The sequence below is a fragment of the Rhinichthys klamathensis genome, unplaced genomic scaffold (assembly GCF_029890125.1).
Source record: "Rhinichthys klamathensis goyatoka isolate OS25496 unplaced genomic scaffold, OSU_Roscu_1.1 h1tg000329l_1, whole genome shotgun sequence".
NCBI lineage: Eukaryota > Metazoa > Chordata > Actinopteri > Cypriniformes > Leuciscidae > Rhinichthys > Rhinichthys klamathensis.
In genome coordinates this window covers 997900-1025002 of record NW_026606844.1, presented here as the reverse complement: position 1 = coordinate 1025002, position 27103 = coordinate 997900, and the positions used below count along the sequence as shown (strand labels likewise).

Sequence of the window (27103 nt, the reverse complement as noted above, 5' to 3'; positions counted from 1 at the left end):
ATTTAATTAAATAGGAGTTTTACAAAAAAACAGCAGTTTATGTTAAATAAACTTTATAAAAGACCCAGATTTCTAACTTTCATTCCTGGGGATACCAAGGATAATTTTACAAGGTTTAATGTAAGATTTTTGCCCATTTTTTGGAAAATACAGGTTAAAATTTGTAATAAATCACTTTAACCACTAGATGGCTATAGAGCTCCATTATATACTATTTGCTATTTGAATTACTGAAAGATATAATTTCTAAAGTTGGATTCAGTTGGATTCATATCGAAATATTATAAAATCACAATTATAACAAAAATAAAATAATTTTTGTCAATTTAGCATTTTTTGTACTGAAAAAACACTATGCATGGTAAACCGCATGACTTCTGCAGACAGGGTTGGAGCAGGTTTGGCACTTCACTGTTGTTGTTGTGTGTGTGTGTGTACATTTTATTTTTATGTGTACAGTGTCACCAATTTATTTTTGTGGTGGTTCTTAATTTTGTATGATTTTATTTGACAAATTATAAGACTTTTTATAGCCTTACAAATGTATTCCTGTGTGTGTGTGTGTGTGTGTGTGTGTGTGTGTGTGTGTGTGTGTGTGTGTGTGTTATGTGTGTGTGATTGTGTATGTTTTTTGCATTGTTGGAAGTGTGCCACTTTATTTCTGTCATTTCTGTCCATGTGTTCTACGTTGTTTCTGATTTTGATGATGTTATTTTGTCTATTTTGATTGCGGGGTCCAATAGACCCCGAAGACCACGAGTGTGACTATTTTTGTCACGCCAACATAAAAACAGATATCATTACATTTTTTTTTTTTTTTTGTAGATCTAGAAAGTGTTGAGAGCCGTAGAAAGTTTCAAACCATTTGGACAAAGAGAACATTTTTTTTAATTTGAGCAAAAGTCATTTTGGGTCCAATAGACCCCGAAGACCATCTATGGTCAGTTAAATGATAAATTTCATTCTAAAAATCCTTTAAAACTATCATAAATCTCTAATTAAGATATAATAAAGTATTATTATTAACTAACTTTTTTATTTTTATTCAACAATTTATGTTGCTTGTGGTACTCTATAAATGTCCACCACAGTAATTTGATGAATGAGTTGCTAATCAAGTGCTAATGTGTTTTACTTGGCTTTCTGGCAGAATAAAATCGGGGCAGGTCGGCTGATGGGTCCTAAAGGAGTGGCTGTGGATAAGAATGGTCATATTATCACAGCAGACAACAAGGCCTGCTGTGTCTTCATTTTCCAATCCAACGGCAAACTGGTGACCAAATTTGGTGCCAAAGGAACATCAGAGAGGCAATTTGCAGGTGATGTCTCTTATTTTGTCAAGGTTCTTGTGCTACTGCACTGGTCTTGAGCATTTAATTCATGGCCAGATCATGTTTTAATCTTTCTGTTTCTCTGCAGATAAAAGTACTCCGAATACCCCAACTGAGCCAAAGCAGAGTAAATCTGGCCCTGCCTTCAGTGCGTATTCAACCTTTTCAATTTTTAGATGAACTATTTCTTGTTGTAGTTTGTATGATTGATTATTGAATGAGGTCATTTTAAAACAGAAAAACAGAAAACAATGAAAGCTTTGTAAAATAATTGATTATCCACATAAAGAGAGCAATGCTGAGAGAAAAGTGTGTGTGTATGTGTGTTTCATAAATCAAGTGTTCTCTATGCTGCCACACTTCCTTAGAAACAAAACAACATCTTCTGCATGTAACAATAAGTCTCTCTCTCACTTTCTCTCTCCTTCTATGGCCATAAGGTCCCCATTTTGTGGCTATAAACAACAAGAATGAAATTGTTGTGACAGACTTTCACAATCATTCAGTTAAGGTATGCTGAGCTCTTCCCTTTTATTGCGTAAATTGTTCCACATGCCAAAACATGTATTCGTCCAAATCTAACCAGGTCTGCTGTCTGTTTTTATGTTCTGCCTCTAATTAATGACATTTCAACTTTTGCTAATTAAAAGATGCTTGTTTTGATACACATTTCTTAACATTGTTTGCTTTTTTGTGGTCTTTTTTTCCTCTGGATTTAACATGGATTGTTTGATTTACGGCTTCTTGCAGGTTTACAATGCTGATGGAGAGTTCCTGTTTAAATTTGGATCGCATGGAGAAGGGAACGGCCAGTTCAACGCACCCACCGGTGTGGCTGTTGATGGCAATGGGAATATTATTGTGGCAGACTGGGGTAACAGTAGGATACAGGTAGGCTATGGAACACTCTTGATTTTTATCTTCACATTTAATATAATTTATAATAGTTTTATAGTTTGGCCAATTCATCAATTTTTGTCATAAAAGTATATGGAAATGTGACTTTTCTATATAATGACCCAAGTATTTGCACACTTTAGACAGAATTCCAAATTTGTGAATTTCATTGCATTAGCTAAAATATCAAACAGCGTCTGCAAACATTCAAATTATTATAGATCTTTCCTCAGAACCAAATTCTAAATAACTAAATAGAATTTTTATAAAAAAGAAACAATTTGACTTTTCTGAGACATTTGCAATTACTTTTAGCCAAAATAAAATTTTATTTTAAACTTTTTTTTTTCATTTTTTATAATACAATTATATATTTCATTTAATAATGTGATTATATGTTTATTGTATTTTCATTTATTATTTATTGTAATTTATTTTTATATTATAACATAATTGTTAACACTTTACAATAAGGTTACATTAATTGACATGAACTAGCAATGAACAATACTTCTACAGCATTTATTAATCTTAATGTTATTCTTCAAATTTACAAATACATTTTAAGATCAAAAGTTGTATCTGTTAGCTGCACTGTGAACTAACATTAACGAAAGTTAATAAATGTTGTAAGAATATATTGCTCATTGTTAGTTCATGTTAGTTAATGCATTAACTAATGCTAACAAGACCTTATGGTAAAGTGTTACCATATAATTATATATATGATTTATTTTTATAATTTTATTTTGTGTATGTATATATGTTATTATTATTATTATAAAATCTATTCAAACTACATATTTTTGTCATGTAGGTGTTTGACAGTTCTGGCTCTTTTCTGTCGTACATCAACACGACGGCGGATCCTTTGTACGGACCGCAGGGTCTGGCTCTCACGTCAGATGGTCACGTGGCCGTGGCAGACTCTGGGAACCACTGCTTCAAAGTATACCGATACCTGCAGTAAAGACTCGCCGTGATGGAAGAGTTAACAAATATACTGTAAGGTCTTTGGCATTTCATGTTTTCCTTTGCACAAGTCTCTGCACATACATTTCCAGCCATTTGACTGATGTTGATGTGAACAAACCCAGGGCTTCATGAATGTTGCATCCCTATTTGATCAATTTGTGTTATTAGTCATTTCCTAAATGAATGTAATGTATATTGAACCATAGCAAGTAATAACAGGCGCTGTGTATGTAACAGTGACCGAGAGGGCAGCTATATTTGTGCTTTTTACAAAATCTTTCATGCAAAACTTAAAGCTGCTCAACAAACCCCTCTGTTAAACTTAACAAGAATTGCAGGGAATAAAATGGCGGTCAATAAATGTTTTCTGGGCAAATCATTAATGCAACAGCTTAAGAATGACCTGTGGATGGAGCTCAAAATTCTCACATCAAACTGGCCTTTTGTGCATTGACTAGCTGTACATGTGTACGTATTTGTATCATATGGTGTAAATTTGATCGCCATTGATTTGCTGTAATATCTTATTTTGAGATCCACTCTCTCTTAGTGTGCTAAAGCTCAATATTAAAGTAACCCAGTTGTCAATGTGCTTTACTGGCTTTACTAGAACTGCTTGTAGGTTCATCGTGCCTCTGATTTTTAAAAGCGATTTGGGCTTGCTACATATCACTGACCACAACAGCACAATTGACATATTGCATGCTTTGTATTCACGTAAAAAAGGTTATAAAGCAAGTTTATTTATTTTGTACACAATGGTATAATGTACAAGTTATTTTTCTAAGTTGAAGTGTTTTGTTTATCTGCAGTTATCTGCTGCCTTCAGTGGTTTTCACAAGGTGTACAAAGCTAATGTCTAGTGAAGTACAACAGTTTTTTCTCATGCACATGATAGTCACCACTTCAAAGGGAATCTTTCATATCAAGACAACGGAAATATGAACATAAAACAATAAGGGAAAAATTAAATCACACAGCCACTGCTGCATTTTAAGTTGCCAAATTCATGGAAGAACAATTTGCAGGGTACTTGCCGTAGTTTACTGTATTACTGAAGCATTTACTACTGTTTTTTTTATTTTGTTTTATTGCTTGTTTTCTATGAATGTAGGAAAATGAATGAAAAATGTAAAAAAAAAAAAAAAAATTTTTTTACTGCTTGATCATTTTGGCCCAGATGTTACACCACGACGGTCACAAAAGCAACACAGTCACGATCAGGACATCATCTGTACTTTATATGGAGTCATGAACGAGTGCAAGCGATAAAAAGACAGTGTTGTTTAAGCCACTAAATACAGTATTCCATAATAAAACTGTACAGTGTATAACCACAACAGGACACATGAAGCATTTTAAACGTAGTATTTAAACTGCAATAATGCACTCATTGGTGCTCAGAAATGTAGCATCTCTAAAAATACCCCTTAAAAAAGAGGACCCTTGTTTTATGGTGTTGTAATACTGAAAAGCTAAAGGTCAAGTCGTGTCAAAGAGATAATATCTGGAATTATCGTAATACATTTCTTCCATTTGACTTCCCTCTATGTATCAGAATGAAAGGTGACGTGAATCTACTGTATTGCCAATAACACGGAAAACTGAATTGAAATGCTTGACTCTATTTTCCAATGTATCAAACAACTGTAACAGTCTCTTTATATGTCAGTATATGCACTAGAAATAAAAGCACATGATTTACAGAGCCAAATAATGATGTTTTAAGTGGTTATTTTACCATCTCCGTTATGTTTTCTAAATATCACAGCGTTTAATGGGGTGTTTCGTTATAAATTCATTAAGATGAAAGCAGGCAGAGCGACTTGAGGTTGCCTTGCATTGCTTTTCTTCTGGTATCTTCTCGATCCACATGTCACTGTTCAGTACATACCTGAAACTTCAGAAACAATAGAAGAACAATGTTTTATGAATCAAAAAACAATTTGCATTTTGTCTTTTCAATAAACTTCAGATTTCAAGGCTTACTGTTGTCCATCGTTATTCAGAACTGAGATTGCGTTGTTCTGACCCATGAACAGATATTGTGCTTTATTATTCAGCTCCATTTTATCACAAGATAAGCGCAGTATCATCTGGCGCGTGACATCTTTCTGGATACTAGAGTCCATCCCTTTAACAAGAAAGGTTGTGTTGATATATTATTTATTCCGGTAACAATTTACATGCATTAGGTATAATTTTCTGTTATTAGGTATAATGAACTTTGCAGAATCTATTACTTGAAGTATGTACAGTCAGTCGGCAATTATCACAAAATAACTCCCGACAGCGTGGTCAGGTTGGGGTTTATTTTTTCCAATACCAGGCTAATGACTGACGGTACATTACACAGATACCACATAAACAAATACGTGGACAGTGGACAAGAGATGTTGGTTGAAATAATCGTATGATTTTACCTGTATGTTGTCTTAAAGATTCCGCTATGAAAAAATAGTACATTACAACCAGGGCCTAAAACTAACTTTTTCCCACACCTGCCAAAGGCCGGTGACTTCAAAATAAGAACATACTGCCCATAAATATTTTTACTAGCCATGAAACTGTTTTTGAAAACAGGAAGTTATGACACCCAAATATTAGATTCCAGTGAAATTTCCAGTTTTCACAGAAATTTTATAAATTAGGCTTATCAAATGTAAAATAACGCGGCATAGTCTTCACTGTATAAATTAAACATAGATTAAATCTTATTAAAGTTAGAGGTTATTCAATCAAGAGCAGTGAGTGTTTTTGTCAGTGAGAATGCAGGTATATTAGGCTGCTGTCACTTTAAGACCATATGCACAGATCCAATATACTGATACATTCTGTACACCTGCATTTTCTTTCTCAACTTCATTCATTTAAAACACAACCGACTATGTTTACTAGGAAACTCATCATGACGGGAATTTTTTTAACATAATTTTGAGTGAATTTGCCAGTGGATGGCGCGATTCACCAATCAAAACCAAGTATTCAAAACAGCCATACAATAACTAATAGTTATAACTTTAATCAACCTATAGAACCTTATTACAACTTGTTTAGTTTTAAATTTTAAAATACTGAGGACCAAACTTACCAGTCTGAAGAACATCAGTGATTAATATGGTATAGTGCATAAACACTTCATCTCTGCTTGAGTTGACCATTTTAATCACATAGACTATAGAAAACAGAACACATTTAAAATATAAGTTAGTATAGTGTTAAGACTGGGCAACATACAGTATTTGTACATTATCTGACTTTAGTTCCTCACCATAGTCAACGGTAGGATCGTAGCATGCAAATCTGCTCCGGGTGTTATTTTTCATATCCTTGCTGAAGGTGACTTTCAGATTTGGACAACCACCTGAAAAGTGTGAAATGTATATCTGGTTTTCACTTATGCATTTGTGGCCCATGTGTTCAAATATAATCACAGTATAATCACTACAGTTTTTCCCACCCTCTGCACATGTACACACATCCCCATTGCACAGTTTGGAGATCATTGGGCTTTTCTGAGGGGCTGTATAGAATATGCCACATCTCTTTTCTGTGTAACACATTGAATAGCATTAGTCGGTGATCATACTCAAAAGTGTTGTCAATAAAGTGTTCTGTTCATAGTGTTTGATGACCTGGGCTGTAATAGTCATAGATGACAGCAGAAGCAGGTTGGACAAGGCCCATGGGAACAACCTGGTCAGCACCAAACTGAAGACACTCCTCGGTTTCGGTGATCTGTTGACATGAACCATATAATCAAAATATTTGTGTCTGATGGATCTGTACTGATGAATAAAAGTGGAGCCAATTTAACTCAATGACATTCATGTTCAAATTCAGCAAAAAGAAGAATAAAAAAGATGCAAACCATACATCAAAAAGAAACAATTTAAAATTCATGGGATTCTTGAAAAGAAACTCTTCCATTACCTTCGCAAAATAAAGAAAGACTTTATTATGGTGGGTTTCGTAGTGATCAATGTACCTCTCTGAGCCCTTTACATTCTGTGGGGGAAAAAATTAGAAATTAAATAAATTCTTAGAAAAAAATACATTCATATTTTATATCACAAAGTCAGGAAATTACAGAAAACTTCCAGAAATATGGTGCTTATTGTAAGAAAACTTGCTCATTTTTTTTTTTTTTTGATGTTTACCTCATGCTTATTGCATTGAAATGGTAAATATTAAATATTATTAATACCTACATCGTACTCACAGAATACTAACAAGTCATAGAAATATAATGTATGTTTGAGAACTACATGTAATAATAATAAAAATGATAAATGCATACGCACATGTTCCAAATCCTTGATGTGTGGCATCAGTCCACTTAGGAGTGAGATGTCCACCATGACCATGCCAACAGAATTGTTCTTCTTCATGCTTTGGGAGGACAGAGGAGAGAATATAGGCCAAACAATTCTGTTGAACATTTATATAACAAATCAACCATTTGTAAGCGCATAAAAAGATTGTTTACTGTGCTCACCCCACACACACTGTGTATATGAGTGAACTCTCTTTCTTTGGCTCCTCTGAGATTTGTCTTTTTCGGCGGCTGCGAAGATCAAACCATTCTATGCTGCTCATGGGCTCATCTTTTTGATCCTCCTCGGCTTCGTAGTTGTAATAATCATCAAACGTTTCTTCCTTATTGTACATTTCTAGAGAAGAGCATATTGACTTTAAGTCCTAGTGTAAATTATTATTAGATGACGTTTGTAACTACTTCTCCTCGCCATCGGAGGTCACCCTCACCCAAATACTAGATCTGTGAAACGTTCATTTAAAGGGATACTCCACCCAAAAATGAAAATTCTGTCATCATTTACTCACCCTCAAGTTGTTGCAAACCTATATGAGTTTCTTTCTTCTGCTGAACACAAAGGAAGATATTTTGAAGAACGACTGGAACCAAACAGTTGTCTGGCACCATTGACTTCCATAGTAGAAAACCCCCCAAAAAACTATGGAAGTCAATGGTGCCAAAGTTCCAATCGTTCTTCAAAAATATCATTTTTGGCTGGAGTATCCCTTTAATGTATAGTTTTTAACATCCTGTCTGGTTGAATAAAACATTTAAACTTAAAAAAAGAAAATGTATCCACACAATTCAAATTTAACTTCTTATTCAGAATGACCTACAACAACAGCGGCTGTCACATTATATGTTACGTACTGTATTCCAGCTCTCCTTCCACTGTAACACTAAGGTGAAAAAGATCACAGTACGATTCATCCTTTTTCATAGTTCTGTATGTCTGCACAACCTGTAATGAGCAAAAAGCCATTTAAAATAAAAACTGAAACATCGTAGATCATCAATAATGTAAGTTTGGAGGAAAAAAATTATAATCTTACTGTTAATGTTCCATGTCCCGTTCCCTGAACATTTAGGGTAAATTTACCAGCATTTCTGACCTGTGTAAACATGTGCACATATAGTGTGGGTTTTATACTTGTTATGGCATACTTTATCGCATTTAAAGACTAATAAAATCACTTGATGGGTTTTCTGCAGCCTGTTGATATTCCCCATTGAAACTTGATGTTTCAACATATCAAAACGTTGTTCCTTTTTAATATTGGTTGCACCAAAGCCATGAACCTACTTTCTAGACGCTTGAATATGGAATATGGAACATGGGCTCACTCGTTTAAGAAGTCATGACTATTTTTAAAAGTAAAGTATGCATATATCTGCTAAAGATAGTATTCTATAGAAAGTATTCTTTCTTACCTTAACAGCTTCTGTGGTGAGCGCATTATGTTTGGTCAATTGAAAATCTTGCTTTTTGCCATTTTCAAGGCACATTTCCACCCTCAGATCCAGGTCTCGTATATCGTTGTTCTGTATGCTGTATTTTGCCAGAGCCTCAAGGGCCACGACTGTATCCTATGTATATATATATATATATATATATATATATATATATGTATAAAACATTGATCAATGCAAATTCGAAAACCAACACAAAAGATGATATGAATAGGGCTGACAAGTCTAAAAAAATGCTAATGGGCCAAAATGACTTGGTCTTGGCTGGGCCTATAATCTTCACATTATAGTATTCCTTGTTTTTTTTAAAAAGCAACCTTTTTAAACAGTCAGATGACAAGAAAGTTTGCATCATGACCCCCTTGTTTTGTGGGTTGTATATGATCCATGTGCATTTACTATAGGTATTGCACTTGTGCAGCAACTGTTGCCTACTGTGGTTCAAGGTCATAATGGTAATAGCTCATGGAGCACTCTTTAGCGTGTTTTAACCATCAACATATCTTTTATTATTATTATTATTACTAGTGCAATGCCCGTGCAAAATCAGTTTGTGTGTGTTTTTAGTTATTGTTGGTTTGGTATGTTTGAGTTGCTTAATAGCCTAGGCTACTATTACAGCCTAAACTATGAGAAAACGATTACGTTACAGGCACAGGAATAAAATATAATATTCAGAATTAAACAGTGCAGCTGACTTAAATTGATTCAGCGCTACTTTTTCAAAAATGAATAGCTACTTTTTTCAAAAAGAATCGCTACTTTTTCCAAAAAGAATAATGTAACAAAATAATAATGTAACAAATGTATTATAATAATAATGTAACAAATGTATAATAACAATGTAATAAATGTATAATTACATTGTAATAAACGTATAGTTACATTGTGATAAATGTATAATAACACTGTAACATGTATAATTATTTTTTTTACACTTTTTTCAAAAATCGCTACTTTTTCCAAAAGAATCGCTACTTTAAAAAAAAAAGAATCGCTACTTTTAAAAAAAGAATAATGTAACAAAATAATAAATTAACAAATGTATAATAATAATAAAGTAACAAATGTATAATAACACTAATAAATGTATATTGCATTGTAATAAACGTATAATAACACTAATGTATATTACATTGTAATAAACGTATAATTACATTGTAATAAATGTATAATAACACTGTATTAAACGTATTACATTGTAATAAACGTATAATAAGACTGTAACAAATGTATAATTATTTTTTTACACTACTTTTTTCAAAAAGAATCGCTACTTTTTCTAAAAGAATCACTATTTAAAAAAGAATAATGTAACAAAATGTAACAAATGTATAATAATTATAATGTAACAAATGTATAATAACACTGTAATAAATGTATATTACATTGTAATAAATGTATAATAACACTGTAACATGTATAATTACATTTTTTACTTTTTTCAAAAAGAATCGGTACTTTTTCTAAAAGAATCACTATTTAAAAAAGAATAATGTAACAAAATAATAATGTAACAAATGTATAATAATAATAATGTAACAAATCATAATAACACTGTAATAAATGTATATTACATTGTGATAAACGTATAATAACACTGTAATAAATGTATAATTACATTGTAATAATGTATAATGACCAGTGTTGGGCAAGTTACTTTTAAAAAGTAATTAGTTACAGTTACTACTTCCAAAAAGTAACTAAATTAGTTACTCAGTTACAAATTTTAAAAGTAACTAGTTACTTAAGAAAGTAACTATTGCGTTACTTTCAAGTAAAATTAAATTTTAAATGCTCAAATGTGACCCCACCTCTACCCCTCTTTAACGGAACTTACAATACATGTTCAATTATTTATGATAAATCTGAATATTATAATGAAATGGACACTTAATACAATACATTATTAACAGAAACATGAAACATTGTACACACATCTAAAAAAAAAAAATGTTGCTGTGGGAAAAAGTGAGACTAGCCTCCAATCAAATGCCATGTAGATATTATGTTTATATAGTGGATCAATGCAAATAACACAATAGATGTTTTGGAACTTTTGATATTTATTGCCCCTCAACAGGCCACAACTGGGCAAAATTAAATTAAGCTTGTTAAGCTCGTCGCCATACCTGTCTCTCGTTGACTGACTGGCTTGCTTGTGTTGTTCATTGTGTGTCCTGTCCTGTCCGACTATGCGTTATGATGGGTCGTTCGCAATTCATGAGCGTTAGCCGTTAGTGATGATGGATCGACTCGTTCGCGAATGAGCTTTTGATGGGTCGTTCGCGATTCGCGAATGAGGCGACTCTAAGAGCCGGCTCTTTTAGGTGAACGTCGGGAGCTGGCTCGCATATCTGAAGAGCCGACTCTATTTTTACAAATTTAGCCTATAGAAATTAAATAATTATGTAAAAAAAATGTTAAATATTATAGTCAAAGTCATTTAAAGAGCCGTTTGTGAGCCAAAAGAGCCGGCTCTTTTCAGTGAGCTGAGTCAAAAGTGCCGAATGCCTACTACTATGCGTGCTTTCGAACACCCGCCCAACTCTACCTCTGATTGGCTTACAATGACATTTTACTCTACCTCAGTCGTCAGCATTTATGCGCTTGTCTCGTGCTCTGCCCACTAACCAAGGAAGAACAGTAAAAAAAAGTATTTGCCTCTCGCTCAGAGATCTAGTTGGTCTGATGAAAAAAAAAACCCAGCTTCATCAGTTATAGTAACGCGCCGCATTTTTTGGCAGTAACGGGAACGGCGTTTTTAAGATGAGAAGAGTAATCAATTAGATTACTCGTTACTGGAAAAAGTAATGCCGTTAGGTTCAATGAACCCATTGAAAACTATTGAAAACATACGCCAGGCGCGTAGAAAAACGCTTTGGTGGACACACGGCCTTAGGCCTTAGTCCGTGTGTCCACCAAAGCGTTTTTCCACGTTTTTCCTTAGGCCGTGTGTCCACCAAAGCGTTTTTCCACGCGCCTGGCGTATGTTTTCAATTGTTTTCAATGGGAGCGCCGGGTTTTTAGAACGCCATGAGCGCAACGAGGCGCTGGACGTTTTTTTCCACGCTGAAGCACTGAGAGCTCGGCGTTTTTACTGGTCGCCGAGAGTTGAAGAATGTTCAACTTTGGGTAAAACGCAGCACTCATCACTGTCACTTTTTACCCAGCCGTCCAATCACAGTGGAGGAGGGGCGGGACTTATACCACACCGAGCAACTGTCACAACATTCTTTCTGTACAACGACATCAACCAGCAGAGCTGACCGAACAAAAGGGATGAAAAATACATTTTTAGTATGAAACAAATTATCTGCGAAATCAGTTACAAGTAAACTGTGCTGCGGATATTCTGTATCATAGCAACGAAACGTCTCAACGGAAAAAAACGCTGCGCTGCCAACACGCTCTCAAGCGCCCAAAGCTAGGCGTCTTCAGCAGAGCGTCTAGCGTTTTCAGCTGGCTAAAAACGCTTTGGTGGACACACGGCCTTAGTGTTTAGCTGTCAGAATGTTTATTTTACCACAATTTTTAAACCACAACCCTCTCTAATGTCAGAATGTTTATTTTTAAACCACAACTTCAATGTGTGCTTCTTTTACCGATATATTTAATGCAGATATCTTTTGTATTTCTAATCCAAACAATGTCAAACGCGGCACTGCACTTACTCGTGCCCGAATCAAGACACCTGTCAAGTTTGAAATCCATCGGACTAACTGTTCAAAGGTTTGGCGTCAATAAGGCTTTTTTTGTTTGTTTGTTTTTGAAAGAAGTCTCTTGTGCTTACCAAGACTGAATTTATTTGATCATAAATAGTAACAATTGTGAAATACAATATAACTGTTTCATGTATTTTAAAATATTTAAAGCTGCAGTCCGCAGTTTTTCCTCTTTGTCGCCATCTCTGTTTGAAATCTGCAATTGCAGTTATTCACGGAATTGTCACGGAGTTGTAGTTCGATACCCTCGACACGGCACAGAGCGGATGAACACAATGTTTGAGGAGAGTGTGCGGCTGTCAGTCACCGTGCCGGTGTTGATACTGGCATTCAGAATCACAGATTATTCTTTTTGGAAGTATGACCAACATAAGAATTTTCTCCGGAAAATGTCATCTGAACAAGAAACATCCACTTTTGTTCTGGTTCTGACATTGCAGTAAATCGCGCTGATTAAATCTAACAATCGCTTATCATATCACGCAAAACCGTGCAAATTAAACTTTGTTCTCAAATTGTTAATGTTAACAACGTCAGCATTGCGTGACTACATGTAATGTCCTTCCGATATGTATCCTTGTTTTCGCATGGGTCCGGTTTCAGTCTCTTCTTTCTGTAGCCACTCCGAACGAAGTCTTTTGGATTTTACAGCGGGTGAATCTGTTGTCACTGGTGATCGTCGTTTGAACCTTTCTGGATCCGCCATCAAATTGATAAGTTTAATTATATCAAGTGCTGTGAGAAAAGTCTATAAATCTCCACCTCCAGCATTCTCACACGCAATATAGCCTACTAGCCGAGACTCCTTCTTTATGTGTTAAACAGCAAAACAGCATTAAACAGCAAAACAGCATTAAACAGCATATAAATCAAAACTCCCTAATGTTACTGAATGAAATGTTGACCCAGGATGAGCTAGGCTGCTGCATGGCTACTTAAAAAAAAAAAACCCCGCTGGTGGGGAAAGAGTTAAAATAATTCTGCCACCCACCTGTGTGGACTGAAATCCACCACCATATTTGCGCTGCTCTGTCAGCCAGTTTGCAGCGAGTTTAGCAGTCTTCATGTCAGGCACTGACAGCATACTGAGTAGAGCATATGCTGTGGTCTCCACAGATTCAGCCTCAGCTTTACCCTCTAATTTGCCTCTGCCACCTTTGGCATCCCAAAAACAAGTTTCTGTGCAGAAAGGAGAGAAAATTTGATGCATGAATTGGATAATATGATAACTGAGCTAAAAAAATTGTTACCACATTTTTTACATGCTAATTTTTTGTGTGATTCTTTATTTATTAAACATTTTATGTGTATAGACATGCAGTTTTTGAGAATATCTTCTGCTATGCTAGGTGGATTATGTTCTAAGAGAAAGAAATCAAGATGTAAAATTGCTGGTAATAATTTAATTACTGACGGTGGTCACAATTAGCAATGTCTTTTAGCTTCTGCTGCACTCGCCGGGCTTCTGCACTTTGATGGTCATGCAAGGTCAAGGCATAAGCTGTGATGGCAAGCGAATAGGGACTCTCCAAAGCATCCAACTGCCCATCTAGATAAGACTTTGCTTTATCAATAGCTACTCTCTGGAAATAAACAGAGGTTTGTATTGTTTATTCAGTAGTTAATGAACTGAATTGATGTCACTAGAGTTAATATGTTACCAGTTCTGTATCAGTTCCCAGCTCGTAGACTTTCGAAGCATGGTTCATTGATATAAGGAGAAAAGCAGTTAGGGGAACATCATCTTTCGCCTTTCCAACTCCTCCCTGAGGACACATATTTGTCTATTTTCAGTCAATGTTAGCAATCAATATTGATATATAAAATAAATATACCCTTTTAGCTGTACCTTCATTCCTCTGTCATATAGGCGATTGGGATCATCCCATGCACCGTTGCTCTTCTGTTTGGAAATGAGATAAGACATGGCATCCTGAATATATACGTCATTCACATTGATAATGTCCCGGGACTCCGTCAGCTCCTTGGCAATATATGCAGTAAGCCTACAGGTAGGTTGGATAGAATAAAAAAATAAAAAAATAAAAAAAACAACACCTTTGTACTAATATATATCAAAAACAAAATCTTAAATTATGTGTGGATTTCTTGTAGTTAATATAAAAAATGAATTAAGCATTCTTGGCATTGATAATGTCATGCTGTACCAGTTGCGCTAGGCTAAGAGGAACCAAAAACGTACCAAATACTGCTGGGAGTCTGCAGAAAGGCTCCGTAAGAGCCATCAGTTTTCTTGTGTGTGAGGACTGTGCTGTAACCTGGTACATAAGAAGTTGAAACAAAGATGTATGTGGTTTAAGTTGATGTTTCAACATCCTAACATTTGTCAGGTATTTTAATACTTTAATACTTTTGTATAATGGTGGGCCCAACAAAAACTCTTATCTCGCATATGCAAATATATGATAAATACAATACTGTTCAAAAGTTTGGGGTCAGTAAGAGTTTTCAAAATAAATTATTTAATTCCAGAAGGATCCATTACATTTAAGAAAAGTGACAGTAAAGGCATTTTTAATGTTACAAAAGATTTAAAATAAACGCTGTTTTTCAAACTTTCTATTCATCAAATAATCCCAAAAGAAAAATGTATCAAAGTTTTAACAAAAAATATTAAGTTTTCCACATTGATAATTACAATAAATCAAATCAGCATATCTGAATGATTTCTAAAGGACCATGTGACACGGAAGACCAGAGTAATGATGCTGATCAGCTTTGCTATCACATTAATAAATTATATTTAATAACATTCAAATAGAAAACAGTATTTTTTATCAAATAAATGCAGCCTTGGTGAGCATAAGAGACTTCTATCAAAAACATAAAAAAAAAATCATACTGACTCCAGGAACGTGATTTCAATCGAGGAGGAAGAACATGAATAAATTTGTGGGGGAAGCATTTTCCACCAAGGAGAGCCCACAGCAACAACCTGGATACCCTAGTTATGGCCCTGCTCATAGCTTATGACCTATTCGAATATTTACTTGATTTTTTGTCATCTAAAGGTATCTCATAATGGATACGCACCAGTTTGGATCATTGATTTGGCCTCATCTCTTCGTTCAGCTTTCAGTGATATCCATTGGTCGGTGGCATCCAGGTACCGCATGGCATGAATAGCAGGAGACATCTTTACCATAACCTGCTCCGCACAGCCAGTGGGCAGCTTAATGAGTTTATCAACACCCTCCAGGTTTAGACAGTTATCTACCGACTCGCCCATCACACCACCTGGAAAATAACAAGGTCATTATCTAGTCTAGTGTACCTCAACTCCATCCATCCATCCACACACACACAGGCTCATGCAGGCTCTTCAGGAACAATCATAGAATAGGAATTCACTTACTCGATGGTAGGACTAAAAACGTTGCTGGAGTTTAGCGGCTTAAAACTTTATATATATATACCACCTCACCTTTTAAACTCAATAAGATCTCTGAGTCTGTCCCACCAGGGATCTCATCATCAGGGACTGGTATATCAATCTCTAATTCCCTTACTGCATAAAAAGACAAAAAAAAAAAGTTTACTGCAATGATAGAAAGCCTAAGAACAAATTGACTATTTATATACTGGATTCTTACATTTTTGATCAATGTTGAACTCCCTGTCAATAGAGGCGATTTCCCCTTCTCCCTACAGATGAAGGATTACCGAAGAGAGTTTTTGGGTGAATACTGAATTACTTGTAGGAAACAAGCGCATTCCCTTGAGAAACACCTTTAATTTCTCAGGTATGTGGCACTGAAGCACAGTAAAATCATGTTATGCCACACTTTACCTCCACACGGAGCTCCTTTTCTACTCGATCGTGGGCAGTGTCTGAGGCGTAAGCCAGCACGGTGATGGGGATATTTCCGATTGCAAGGGGCACCACGGTGAAATACACGGCCACTGCAGAGTTACCAGGAACTGTGACCTCCTCCCTCACCTCACTGCCGCCAGCAGTGCACAAACCTTCCTTCTTATCCATCTTCACTATTACCTATAGAGACATGATATGGCATTCTCAGCCCTTAAACAGGAACTAGAGTTTTGCTGAGTTTCTACAAAGCTTTTTAATCCTGTTTGTCACACTAATCATTTTTCTTTTTCAGGCACATGCCCTGGTTGCTAGTTAAAAATAATAGCACCTGAAATAAAGATGAATTAAATTTACCTGTAAACTCTCTTGCCTGTAATTGTACACAACAGCTTTAACCTGAAGCTGCTCATTTCTTTTCACAGAGTAAGGAAGGTTGACGGACAAAAAGAAATCTTGGAAGACCCTCAGGGGTTTTGGCTCTGCAATGCAGAATCCTAAATAATAATATTAAACACCTTTTGAAAAATGATCAGCATTTAAATAGCACTCCAAATGGCAGATTTTAAGTTAATAGCAACCTTTTGTGGAAGAAATGCCCACAGCCTGTATTTCCCAAGTGGTTATAGAATCAGGAGCAACTGCATCATGCCTGAAAGTTTACAAAAGACAAACAAGTATTTACATATAAAAATTATGTTAGAGGTGATTTATTCTATTCATCAGTATAGTCAAACTCATTATAATGTTTATTTATTTATCTGATTAATTGGTGACCTGATAATGCCAGTCCTATCTGATTCAATGACTGTCCACATCCACGACTGTGGGAAATATTTACGGAGGTAGATTACATCCTCATTAATAACAATTTCGTCCAGTGTGTCGTCAGTGACTACAGTGAGAGACAGAAAAGGAGAGTAGATTTCAGTTTTTAAAAGTAGCAGTAGTAATATAATAATAATGATACATTATATCTAATAATTTATATTGTATATAAGTGTAAGCAGCCAATTTAGTATTATTATTGAAAATATTGTAATAATGATAATTATAATAATTATGATTATATACTAAGTGACTTCACTGCTCAGCAATTTTTTAAATATTTTTTACATTTTATAATTTAAACTATAGTGGCAATGAAGCCAATTATTGATATAGACAATATTTTAACATTATTATTATTATTATTAAGGATATTAACACTAATAATAATAATTACTATTATTATAAAAAATAAATAAATTGGCTTCACTGCTCAGTGCTCACTCATTTCTTTGTTTGGTTTTATTTAGAAAGACAAATCACTGTAGAATTGTGTAATAAATGTGCTTTTAATCCAAGAAAACCCTTCCAAGAAGTTATGCAAGACAAATTGTACCTCTTCCAAGGCTGGTTTTTCTCCTCTCAAATTTCTCCCTCTTCCTCCTCTCATTTGCAGCTTCGCAGCATTGTTTAAAAGCCTTACGACAGCTGTCCGATTCTTGTACTCTTTTGAGACGCTCATCACAGGATGTATGCAGTTTGCTTGGCCTTACACCATCAATACAGCATTTCCTGTCTTTGTTCTTATAGCTGTTGACTGTTGATGATATTATCAATTGACATATGATTAAAAGAAAAATCATGTGAGGAATGATCAAGGGTTGTCAACCTGTTGTTTTGCATCTTACCGACTGCATTGTATTTTGCAACATAGTCCGCTCCTCTCCTGATACGAGGTTCAGGGTTAAAGTTACACTTATGTTCTGAGAAGAAGTAAAAAAAAAAGTGTTGATCACGCTTTCATGCTCTTATGGTTCTTGAATAATAATTCACAAAATAGATTGTCAGCAGGTTTTTTACTTTTGGGTATAGGGCTTTCCAGATCACAGTTACACATATAAGTTAGCCCAGCTCTCTCCAGAACAGCACTGGAGTCCTCTCCTCCTCCGACAGAGCAGGCCAAGTCATACGAGTTCATATACTCAAACATCTGTGGGAAAAAAACAAATCATCTCCATCGTGAGCGGCAATCCTGAAAAGGTACATGCAGTACTTTTAGGACTAGCATAGCGTACTAGATATCCAAAAAACTTTTGTATATAATGTACAGTACATAACCCCAAATGCATTACCTTTTGAAGGCTTAGTTTGTTTTTGTTCAGAATGTAAACAGCTGAGTCCACTGCGGCAAGAGCCACCTTGGCCTTTGGATCTGTTCTGACCGTCACCTTAAACCCAGTTGCAGGTTTTATCTCAGCCATTGGATCAATTTCCACCTATCCAAACAAAATGGTATGTGGAAACACTCGCCTCTAAAACAATATTTCACCATATTTAGATTCTGAATTATGTTGTCTTTGCTGTACCTTGCCTTTGCAGACATCTTTCACATCGACCCACACAGAGTCAGCCACTATTTTTTCTTTTGGTGTAAAATAGTAGGCGACCAGGCGAAAAGAAGGCACCATATCCACTTTAAAGTTCACATTGATTGTTGTGATTTCAGTTCTTGGCACCCTCCCCAACTGCACAATTTGTCCTTTACTCCAAACCTGTTTGGGGAATTTTTTATTTTTTTTAAATGATGGAAGACATTCAATTGAAGATAAAGCAAATATGGTAAAGACCATTTAAAAAAAAAAAGACATCCAAGCTGATTGTTCTTAGTCTTACCATAAAATAAAAGAAAGTTGGTTTTTCTGAACCCTGGGGTGTAATGTCCCGTAATGTGGCTTTCAAGTCTTCTCCAGGCTGTAGGAAATGTTGCTCCACTTCCAAACTAAGATAGCTGTGTTCTTCATCTTTTATTGCACTGGCTGTCATCTTTTTATCACTACGAATTGCCTCCTGGTCTCTCCCCTCGGCAAAAACCTGCAAAATAAGGACCATATAAAATTAACAGTCCCAGTCCTGGATACTGATTGGTCAATACCAAAGCCACAAGGATACACGAAAGGTTGATACTGTGGTTGACAGCAGATTTAAATGAAGGTAATTGTATATTGTGGCCACTTTGGAATGGTAATAAAGATATATCAATTATCATGTGAAATCTCACCGTTATAGTTAATTTCTTAGCCTGTGGTGGTATTTGAAAGGACATGGCTACATCTCCCATTTCATTTCCCCAGCCTTCATTGCTCAGAATCTGCTCTGGTGATCCTTTTATTGTAACAGTGGCTGTAAATTTCAAGTTTGGGACTCTTTGGCCATCTGGATATGTTGCAGTAGCCTGCAACAAAAAAATGCAGTAATAAAAAAATAATTAAGTTTATTTGTGTATGCAGGTGTGATACTAATATATATGTTAAAGCCAGAGAGGGATAAAAAATAACATATTTAAGTTAAACAATTATTTAAGCCACATACCAAAATGGAAAACAGGCCACCCGGGGTGAAATATGTCTTGGTTTTTGACAGATCAACAACATATGGTGATGTCACAATCTTCACAGAAGAACTTTCAGCTTCCTCTAGATTGCCACCTGCATAAAATAAATGCAAATATTCATTGTGATATCATTTTCAGTCATTAAACATATTTTAATACCCATCTGAGGATAAATAGTAACTTTAAGTAAATAAAATAAGTGAATAAGATGACACTAATAATAAGACAAAGAAACACTAATTATTTCATCAATATACTTTTGCACTTGTGATAACTAGAATTTATTTTATTGCATAGATTTTCTGATCTAATCTTTAGGCTACTTTCCATTTATTACTCACTTGCTTTTTCCAAAACTGAGACTGCAATATAAAGATAATATCCCTCTATATGGCCTTGAGTGTTATTTTTTGATGCCTTCTTTAAGACCTCAGTGCATACTTCTGTATTTGTAGTGCCATCCTCTACCTACATAACAGAAGAATATAAACAAATAAACCAAATCAGATACTGATTAGTACATTTTACACACACATGCATACATACATTATATATATATATATATATATAAATACATTTATTTATATATATATATATATATATATATACACTCACCGGCCACTTTATTAGGTACCCCATGCTAGTAACGGGTTGGACCCCCTTTTGCCTTCAGAACTGCCTCAATTCTTCGTGGCATAGATTCAACAAGGTGCTGGAAGCATTCCTCAGGGAGTTTGGTCCATATTGACATGATGGCATCACACAGTTGCCGCAGATTTGTCGGCTGCACATCCATGATGCGAATCTCCCGTTCCACCACATCCCAAAGATGCTCTATTGGGTTGAGATCTGGTGACTGTGGAGGCCATTTTAGTACAGTGAACTCATTGTCATGTTCAAGAAACCAATTTGAAATGATTAGAGCTTTGTGACATGGTGGAAGTAGCCATCAGAGGATGGGTACATGGTGGCCATAAAGGGATGGACATGGTCAGAAACAATGCTCAGGTAGGCCGTGGCATTTAAACGATGCCCAATTGGCACTAAGGGGCCTAAAGTGTGCCAGGAAAACATCCCCCACACCATTACACCACCACCACCAGCCTGCACAGTGGTAACAAGGCATGATGGTTCCATGTTCATGCCAAATTCTGACTCTAACATCTGAATGTCTCAACAGAAATCGAGACTCATCAGACCAGGCAACATTTTTCCAGTCTTCAACTGTTCAATTTTGGTGAGCTCTTGTAAATTGTAGCCTCTTTTTCCTATTTGTAGTGGAGATGAGTGGTACCCGGTGGAGTCTTCTGCTGTTGTAGCCCATCCGCCTCAAGGTTGTGCGTGTTGTGGCTTCACAAATGCTTTGCTGCATACCTCGGTTGTAACGAGTGGTTATTTCAGTCACTGTTGCCCTTCTATCAGCTCGAACCAGTCTGGCCATTCTCCTCTGACCTCTGGCATCAACAAGGCATTTCCGCCCACAGAACTGCCGCTCACTGGATGTTTTTTCTTTTTCGGACCATTCTCTGTAAACCCTAGAGATGGTTGTGCGTGAAAATCCCAGTAGATTAGCAGTTTCTGAAATACTCAGACCAGCCCTTCTGGCATCAACAATCATGCCACGTTCAAAGTCACTCAAATCACCTTTCTTCCCCATACTGATGCTCGGTTTGAACTGCAGGAGATTGTCTTGACCATGTCTACATGCCTAAATGCACTGAGTTGCCGCCATGTGATTGGCTGCTTAGAAATTAAGTGTTAACGAGCAGTTGGACAGGTGTACCTAATAAAGTGGCCGGTGAGTGTATATATATATATAAATACATTTATTTTTATTATCTGGAAGACTTTTTTTTTTTTTTAGCTTTTTTTCTACTGCAAAATTATTTACTTACTGCTATTTGCTGTTCAGTGCCTGGAAGATATATCTTATTCCCCATTCCATCAATAAGTCCAAATCGAACATATGCTATCCCATTGACCCCCTTTCCATAAGTATATCTGAAAACACCAAAAACTGATGAGTTACATGGCAAAATCTGAGGTCAACAACAAACCCCATCAGCATGTGATGGAGTAGTGTATATACCTGGCAGAGATGTTGAATGGAAAGGACTTGCTCATCAAAATATGGTAAGGCTGTGTAGACTCAATTTTAACCTCAAATGTGGGCAAAACTGTGATAAATGAAAGGTTAAAGTGACCGATTAAACGAGAATTCTTAAAATAGATGCATCTGCAATTTCATAATACCTACCATATTCCTTGACCTCAAACTCCACCGCTGAGATAGATTCAGGGTACTTATGGAATGATGCAATGATTTTCCATTTGCCAGCCCTGAAGGATGAATAAAATTACACACAATATATCAGTGAGGTTCATTACAAGTCCATAGCTGTCCCTTATAATGTAATGTTGCCCATTGTATAAGAATATGTATACTGTATATGCAAATGTGATTTTTACAATCAAAGCTTTAAACAATCACTATATACACACTTTATTTAGTGTAAGTGTTGTTTATTGTTTATGTAGTGTTCATGTAGTTAACTTACAGCTCCACTTCCGGTATAGTGATAGTTTTTTCCAAGATTTGGTCAGAAATGAAAATATGATTGTAAACAATCAAACCTTTGCAATTCTGTAAAAAGAAAGTTTTTCACCTGCTCATTCCAGGTATTTGTGCATATTATTTGCGTTTCATCATGGATAATAACAACTTACTGCTATTTGAATGTGAATTTCATCCTTTATGGGGAGCATGTAGTTGTCTAGGGTGAAGATTCTGTATTTTGCTGAAAAACATGGAATAAAGAGAAATTAAACTAATGTTGCTATTTGTAATACTGGTAATCAAATAATACATAACTAATAAAAGTAAATAAGTAGAATAATAGGAAAAAAGAAGAAAGTGAATAGTCATACAGTACCTTTTTCCCCAGGATTATAAATGGGCTTGTCTGTTTGGATAAAAATGTACCCCCTTTTAGTTGACAAAAAGATGCTGGCTTTTTTTACTTTGCCTGCAAAGACATTGCTTGTAGCTGCAAGCTGAACATATGGATCCATTTTCTTTCTTCCAACAATACTTTCATACTTCTTAGGATCAACCTACAGTACATTGGTTTGAAAAGACATTGGCAGAGACTGCTGTGGAGACATAGATTTTAACACTTTTAAAAATCTCAAGTGTACAGACTTACCTTAAGTTTTACCACAGCTTGGTAGCTATTGTCCTTGTTAAGGAATATAGATTTCTGTTCTGACAGAAATTTTGAAGGATTCTGATTTTCAAAGTATAGCTGCATGCTGATTTCTTCAGTTGCTCCATGAAGCTGAACACTCACAGTCTCTTCCACTCCCAGGTGAATTTTATTTGGAGCAACAATTAGGCATCTGCTGTAAAAATGCATACAAATGTATATACGCACTGATAGGATAGAACAAAACGCAAGAAGTGGGTAATTATGAGAAAACTAAAATCATTTACATTTTAAAATTAGTCAATAATTCTAGTACTTACGTGGGTCTTGCATCCACTGCAAGAAAAACCAAAAATGCAAAAAACAGAGGGCAGATCATCTTGCTGTTTTACCTTGCTCATGTGTGATTATTCCATTAGGACAGCGACTAAGATCATCTACCAACTAACTGAGAAAAGACTACGAGGGCTATTTCCCACCTCCGTCAAATTGGGCTTTGAAACTAATAAAAAAAAAAAAGGGAAAAATCTTGAAAAAAAAAAAAACCATGGTCATGTGATTTACAAGAAATCTTCTTGTCTGTTTATAACAGAACACAGCAGGAACAGCAGCTGTCTGGAGCAAAGGCAGTGAGAAAAGAAAACACCAGTGTAATTAATACAGCCTTCATTCTAAATGTTATGCCACGTCTTTGTATTCATTTTAGTAATGTGATTGATTAGTTTGTATCCCTTAGGATAAACCAACAAATGGGTATGGAAGCTTGTTTCCGCCACGGAATACACGGAAACATTTTAAAAGATAATTGTGACTTTATATCTCACAATTCTGACTTTTTTCTCATATTGAAAGATATAAACTCGCCATTGCGAGTTATGTCAGAATTGTGAAACAAGTTCGCAATTGCAAAAAATAGAGTTAGAATTGCGAGACACTGTATAAACTCGCAATTGCAAGGAATAAAGTAGAATACATTTTTTATAGTTTATATCTCGCAATTTTGACTTTTCTCAGAACTGAGATATAAACTCACAATTGGAAGTTATAAAGTCCAATTCTGAGGGGGTAAAACGATTCTGACTTTATAACTCATAATAGAGTGGTGAAGGTATGAAAACTAATTCACCACTGGTTCTAGAGATTTTCCTATGGGTTTTTTTCGATTTATGCGTAAAACCCCATAGGAAAATCTAAGGAACCAGCAGTGAATTAGACTTCATCATACTGAACCTGCACCTGTCAGTGACGAACGAGACAATCGCAAATGCAGTAAGGTGAATTTATTAGATATACACAAGTGTGAACAGCAGGCAAAGCCAGTTAGATACTGGTGCAGAGAGTGGTGGGTATTCAGGCAACAATCAGAGCCACAAACAGACAGTCCATAAACAAGATCCGAATTCATCAGTGTAGCAATCACCCAGACTGGAACAGGATTGAGACACAACTGTGAGCTGGATAACAACTGCACAGTAAACACCTAACTTCTGACAACACAGAACAGAAAAGGGACAGGTTAAGTAGAGTCATGCTAATGAGGACCAGGTGAGATGACTCAATCAGCACTCTCGAGGATTTTGGGTGCGAAAGAGAACGGAGCGAAAGAGACTTTAGCATCTTTCTCTTCTCCAACGTTGCGTCATTCCTTAAGGCCCCGGCACTGCCCAAAAAACCCTGCCAAACTACACCTAATGTGGTGGGCAGAGCATATATGGAGGCAGGTCAGGCTGGTGCATGTCTGCACATCCACACACAAAAAAAGGCATACCAAGCCGACCTATTAAGGGACCTCGATGCGTTTAACAGGTTCATCCCTCTCCACACTCGGTCCCAAGGGGCTGTTGCCAGGAGGCAGTCTCAGCCGTCAACCCGAGCCCCTAGGTTGCCTCTCAAGCCCCCTTTCAGAGAGCCTGGGGTCGAAGCAACACTCTTACAAAGAGAAAACAGATTTGAGGACTGTTTTTCTCTCGAAGGTGCTTTGGGTAAGAGGTCCAGATGCTACGTGCAGACCACTAAGGGCGCCCCCTCAGGAGCGATAAGGAGGAGCTGTGCTTCTAGCCCTGAGGCACTTCCTCTTACACCTCAGGGGCCATCATGATCTAGTACAAACATAAAATTGGCGTTACAAGAGATGACCCACTGTCTGCTCTGGTTCTCCCTTACACATCCAGCCCCACGGGACCGGATACCATGGTACAGACTTAGGCTTTTACTGTATGCCTTTCCCCCGATTGCTCTGCTCCCAGGAGTTCTAGAGAGAGGGGGGCTGACCCTTGAGGGGGATCAGTTCCTGAATACAGGCCTCTCAACTGAGGCTGTGAAGACCAGCCTCACCTCTCAGGGCTCCAGACTAACTTTTCCACTGGTTGCACTGGTGCTACCAACTTTCTCGGTTGGTCGCACCAGCATATGATTTGGTCGCACTTTTTTTTTTTTTTTTTGCTACATGCCATGGGATTAATCAATGCATGCTGATGAATAGTGGTTTTAATGGACCAAGGCTAGCAAAGGCTTTCTGGGTTGCAGCAAAAATACCTGTAATATATTAATTATCTTTGCCAAATTTCAGGATTTTCATGGATTTTGGACAGCAATTTTAATCTGTAATTTTAACCATTTTACATTTGAATTATATACAATCTATCTATTTACATTTGAATCATATTCTATCATCTATCTATCTATCTATCTATCTATCTATCTATCTATCTATCTATCTATCTATCTATCTATCTATCTATCTATCTATCTATCTATCTATCTATCTATCTATCTATCTATCTGTCTATTATCATCTTTCTATCTTTTAAAAATCAGTAAACATTCAAATGTATGCATTACATTTTAAAAGATTAGAGTATTATAATAAACTGATCCAGATTTTTCGTTATCAAAGTTTATAGTTGTAAGTAACAAAAAGCAGAAATATCACACTCCTTACCTTCTGCATTTTATAATAATTTCCTTTTCCTCTGTCGAGCGATCATGAGAGTAATCGCTCGACAGAGGAAAATATAACCGCTGAAAAGATGTAGGAGGAAGGGGCTCTGTGTTTCGTGAGACCATTTTTATCATTTTTATATGCCTTAATTCGTGAATTCGTAATTGGTGCGTTTCACCATCAGTGTGCAATGCGCGTGACGTCTACGTTCGTCAATAAATAAACTGCAAGTGTCTTGCAGAAGAACATTGTAGACGGAACTTCTCTCCGTTAGGGCCCTTACATAGTCAACGCATCGGTACGCATACGCGTGCGCAAGGCTACACATCGCTACGCTTTGGCCGCCATTATGCGTCGATGCGTAGCCAAATGTGTCATCCTAGTTTTTGATACGTGACGCGCCGATGCACGCAATACTATGCGTTGTCGGTGGGGGCGACATTGCAAGTAATGTACATAAAAAGGTATATTATTATGTTTACAGAAGAAGAAGATTTGAATACAATGGCGGGCGAAGAGGAAAAGTTATGTGAGCTTGTTTTATTGCCGCCGATGTAAAATCAGCAATATGCACTCCTCTTCAGTTGCCATTTTGATCTGAATATCACGTGACCCGACTCTAGACTCTACTACCCCCTGTTGCGCGATCGGTGTATTGCATTTCACGCATCGCCGGTGACGCTTGCGTCTGCTTGTGTACTATGAAAAGGAGCGTGTAGCTCGCGTCGCTCGCGTTGCTTGCTCGTGTTGCTCGCGTTGACTATGTAACGGCCCTTAAAGGAGAACTCCGGCGCAAAATGAACCTTTGGTCTAATTACACATTGTTACCTAGTCAACCTTATCTGAGATTTGTTTTCATGATTATCGAATGTAAATAGTTTTATCTCTAAAAACAGTTTAGCCTATAAAGCTAGTATAACGCTATATTGGGCATAGATCAATGACAAATAAAAATCGCTTGTTAATACCACTAACAAGGCTCAAAATAGCCCCACACTAACACGGTAGCATAATGAGGGTCCCTACCTT

At 36.3% G+C, this 27103-nt stretch overlaps 2 protein-coding genes across 3 annotated transcripts in view; one reads left to right on the top strand and one right to left on the bottom strand.

The window, feature by feature from the left end:
• Positions 1 to 4920, top strand: part of trim3a (tripartite motif containing 3a) — a 29666-nt gene extending 24746 nt beyond the window's left edge. For both annotated transcript variants that reach the window (XM_056271970.1, XM_056271969.1), the window contains exons 10-14: positions 1151 to 1319; positions 1420 to 1479; positions 1772 to 1842; positions 2082 to 2222; positions 3046 to 4920. In XM_056271970.1, coding sequence (XP_056127945.1) covers positions 1151 to 1319; positions 1420 to 1479; positions 1772 to 1842; positions 2082 to 2222; positions 3046 to 3198 — 594 coding nt within the window. In that variant the 3' untranslated portion in view covers positions 3199 to 4920. The remainder of the gene's footprint in view (positions 1 to 1150; positions 1320 to 1419; positions 1480 to 1771; positions 1843 to 2081; positions 2223 to 3045) is intronic.
• c4 (complement component 4) lies at positions 3926 to 23604 on the bottom strand. Its single transcript, XM_056271968.1, has 41 exons — positions 23454 to 23604; positions 23134 to 23329; positions 22861 to 23041; positions 22655 to 22725; positions 22486 to 22571; positions 22185 to 22267; positions 22017 to 22104; positions 21823 to 21928; positions 20269 to 20395; positions 19906 to 20021; positions 19595 to 19768; positions 19210 to 19407; positions 18903 to 19088; positions 18669 to 18812; positions 18397 to 18526; positions 18225 to 18299; positions 17933 to 18133; positions 17326 to 17443; positions 17130 to 17200; positions 16906 to 17045; positions 16528 to 16731; positions 16331 to 16382; positions 16162 to 16245; positions 15771 to 15974; positions 14920 to 14995; positions 14566 to 14722; positions 14378 to 14482; positions 14131 to 14299; positions 13708 to 13895; positions 8953 to 9108; positions 8574 to 8633; positions 8392 to 8482; positions 7702 to 7876; positions 7508 to 7595; positions 7137 to 7211; positions 6839 to 6941; positions 6664 to 6753; positions 6475 to 6567; positions 6295 to 6378; positions 5193 to 5337; positions 3926 to 5103 (listed from the first exon to the last, which is right to left on the bottom strand). Exons 1-41 carry the CDS (start codon positions 23510 to 23512, stop codon positions 4962 to 4964), a joined length of 5091 nt encoding a protein of 1696 aa, XP_056127943.1. The 5' UTR covers positions 23513 to 23604; the 3' UTR covers positions 3926 to 4961.
• Positions 23605 to 27103: the final 3499 nt, after the last annotated feature.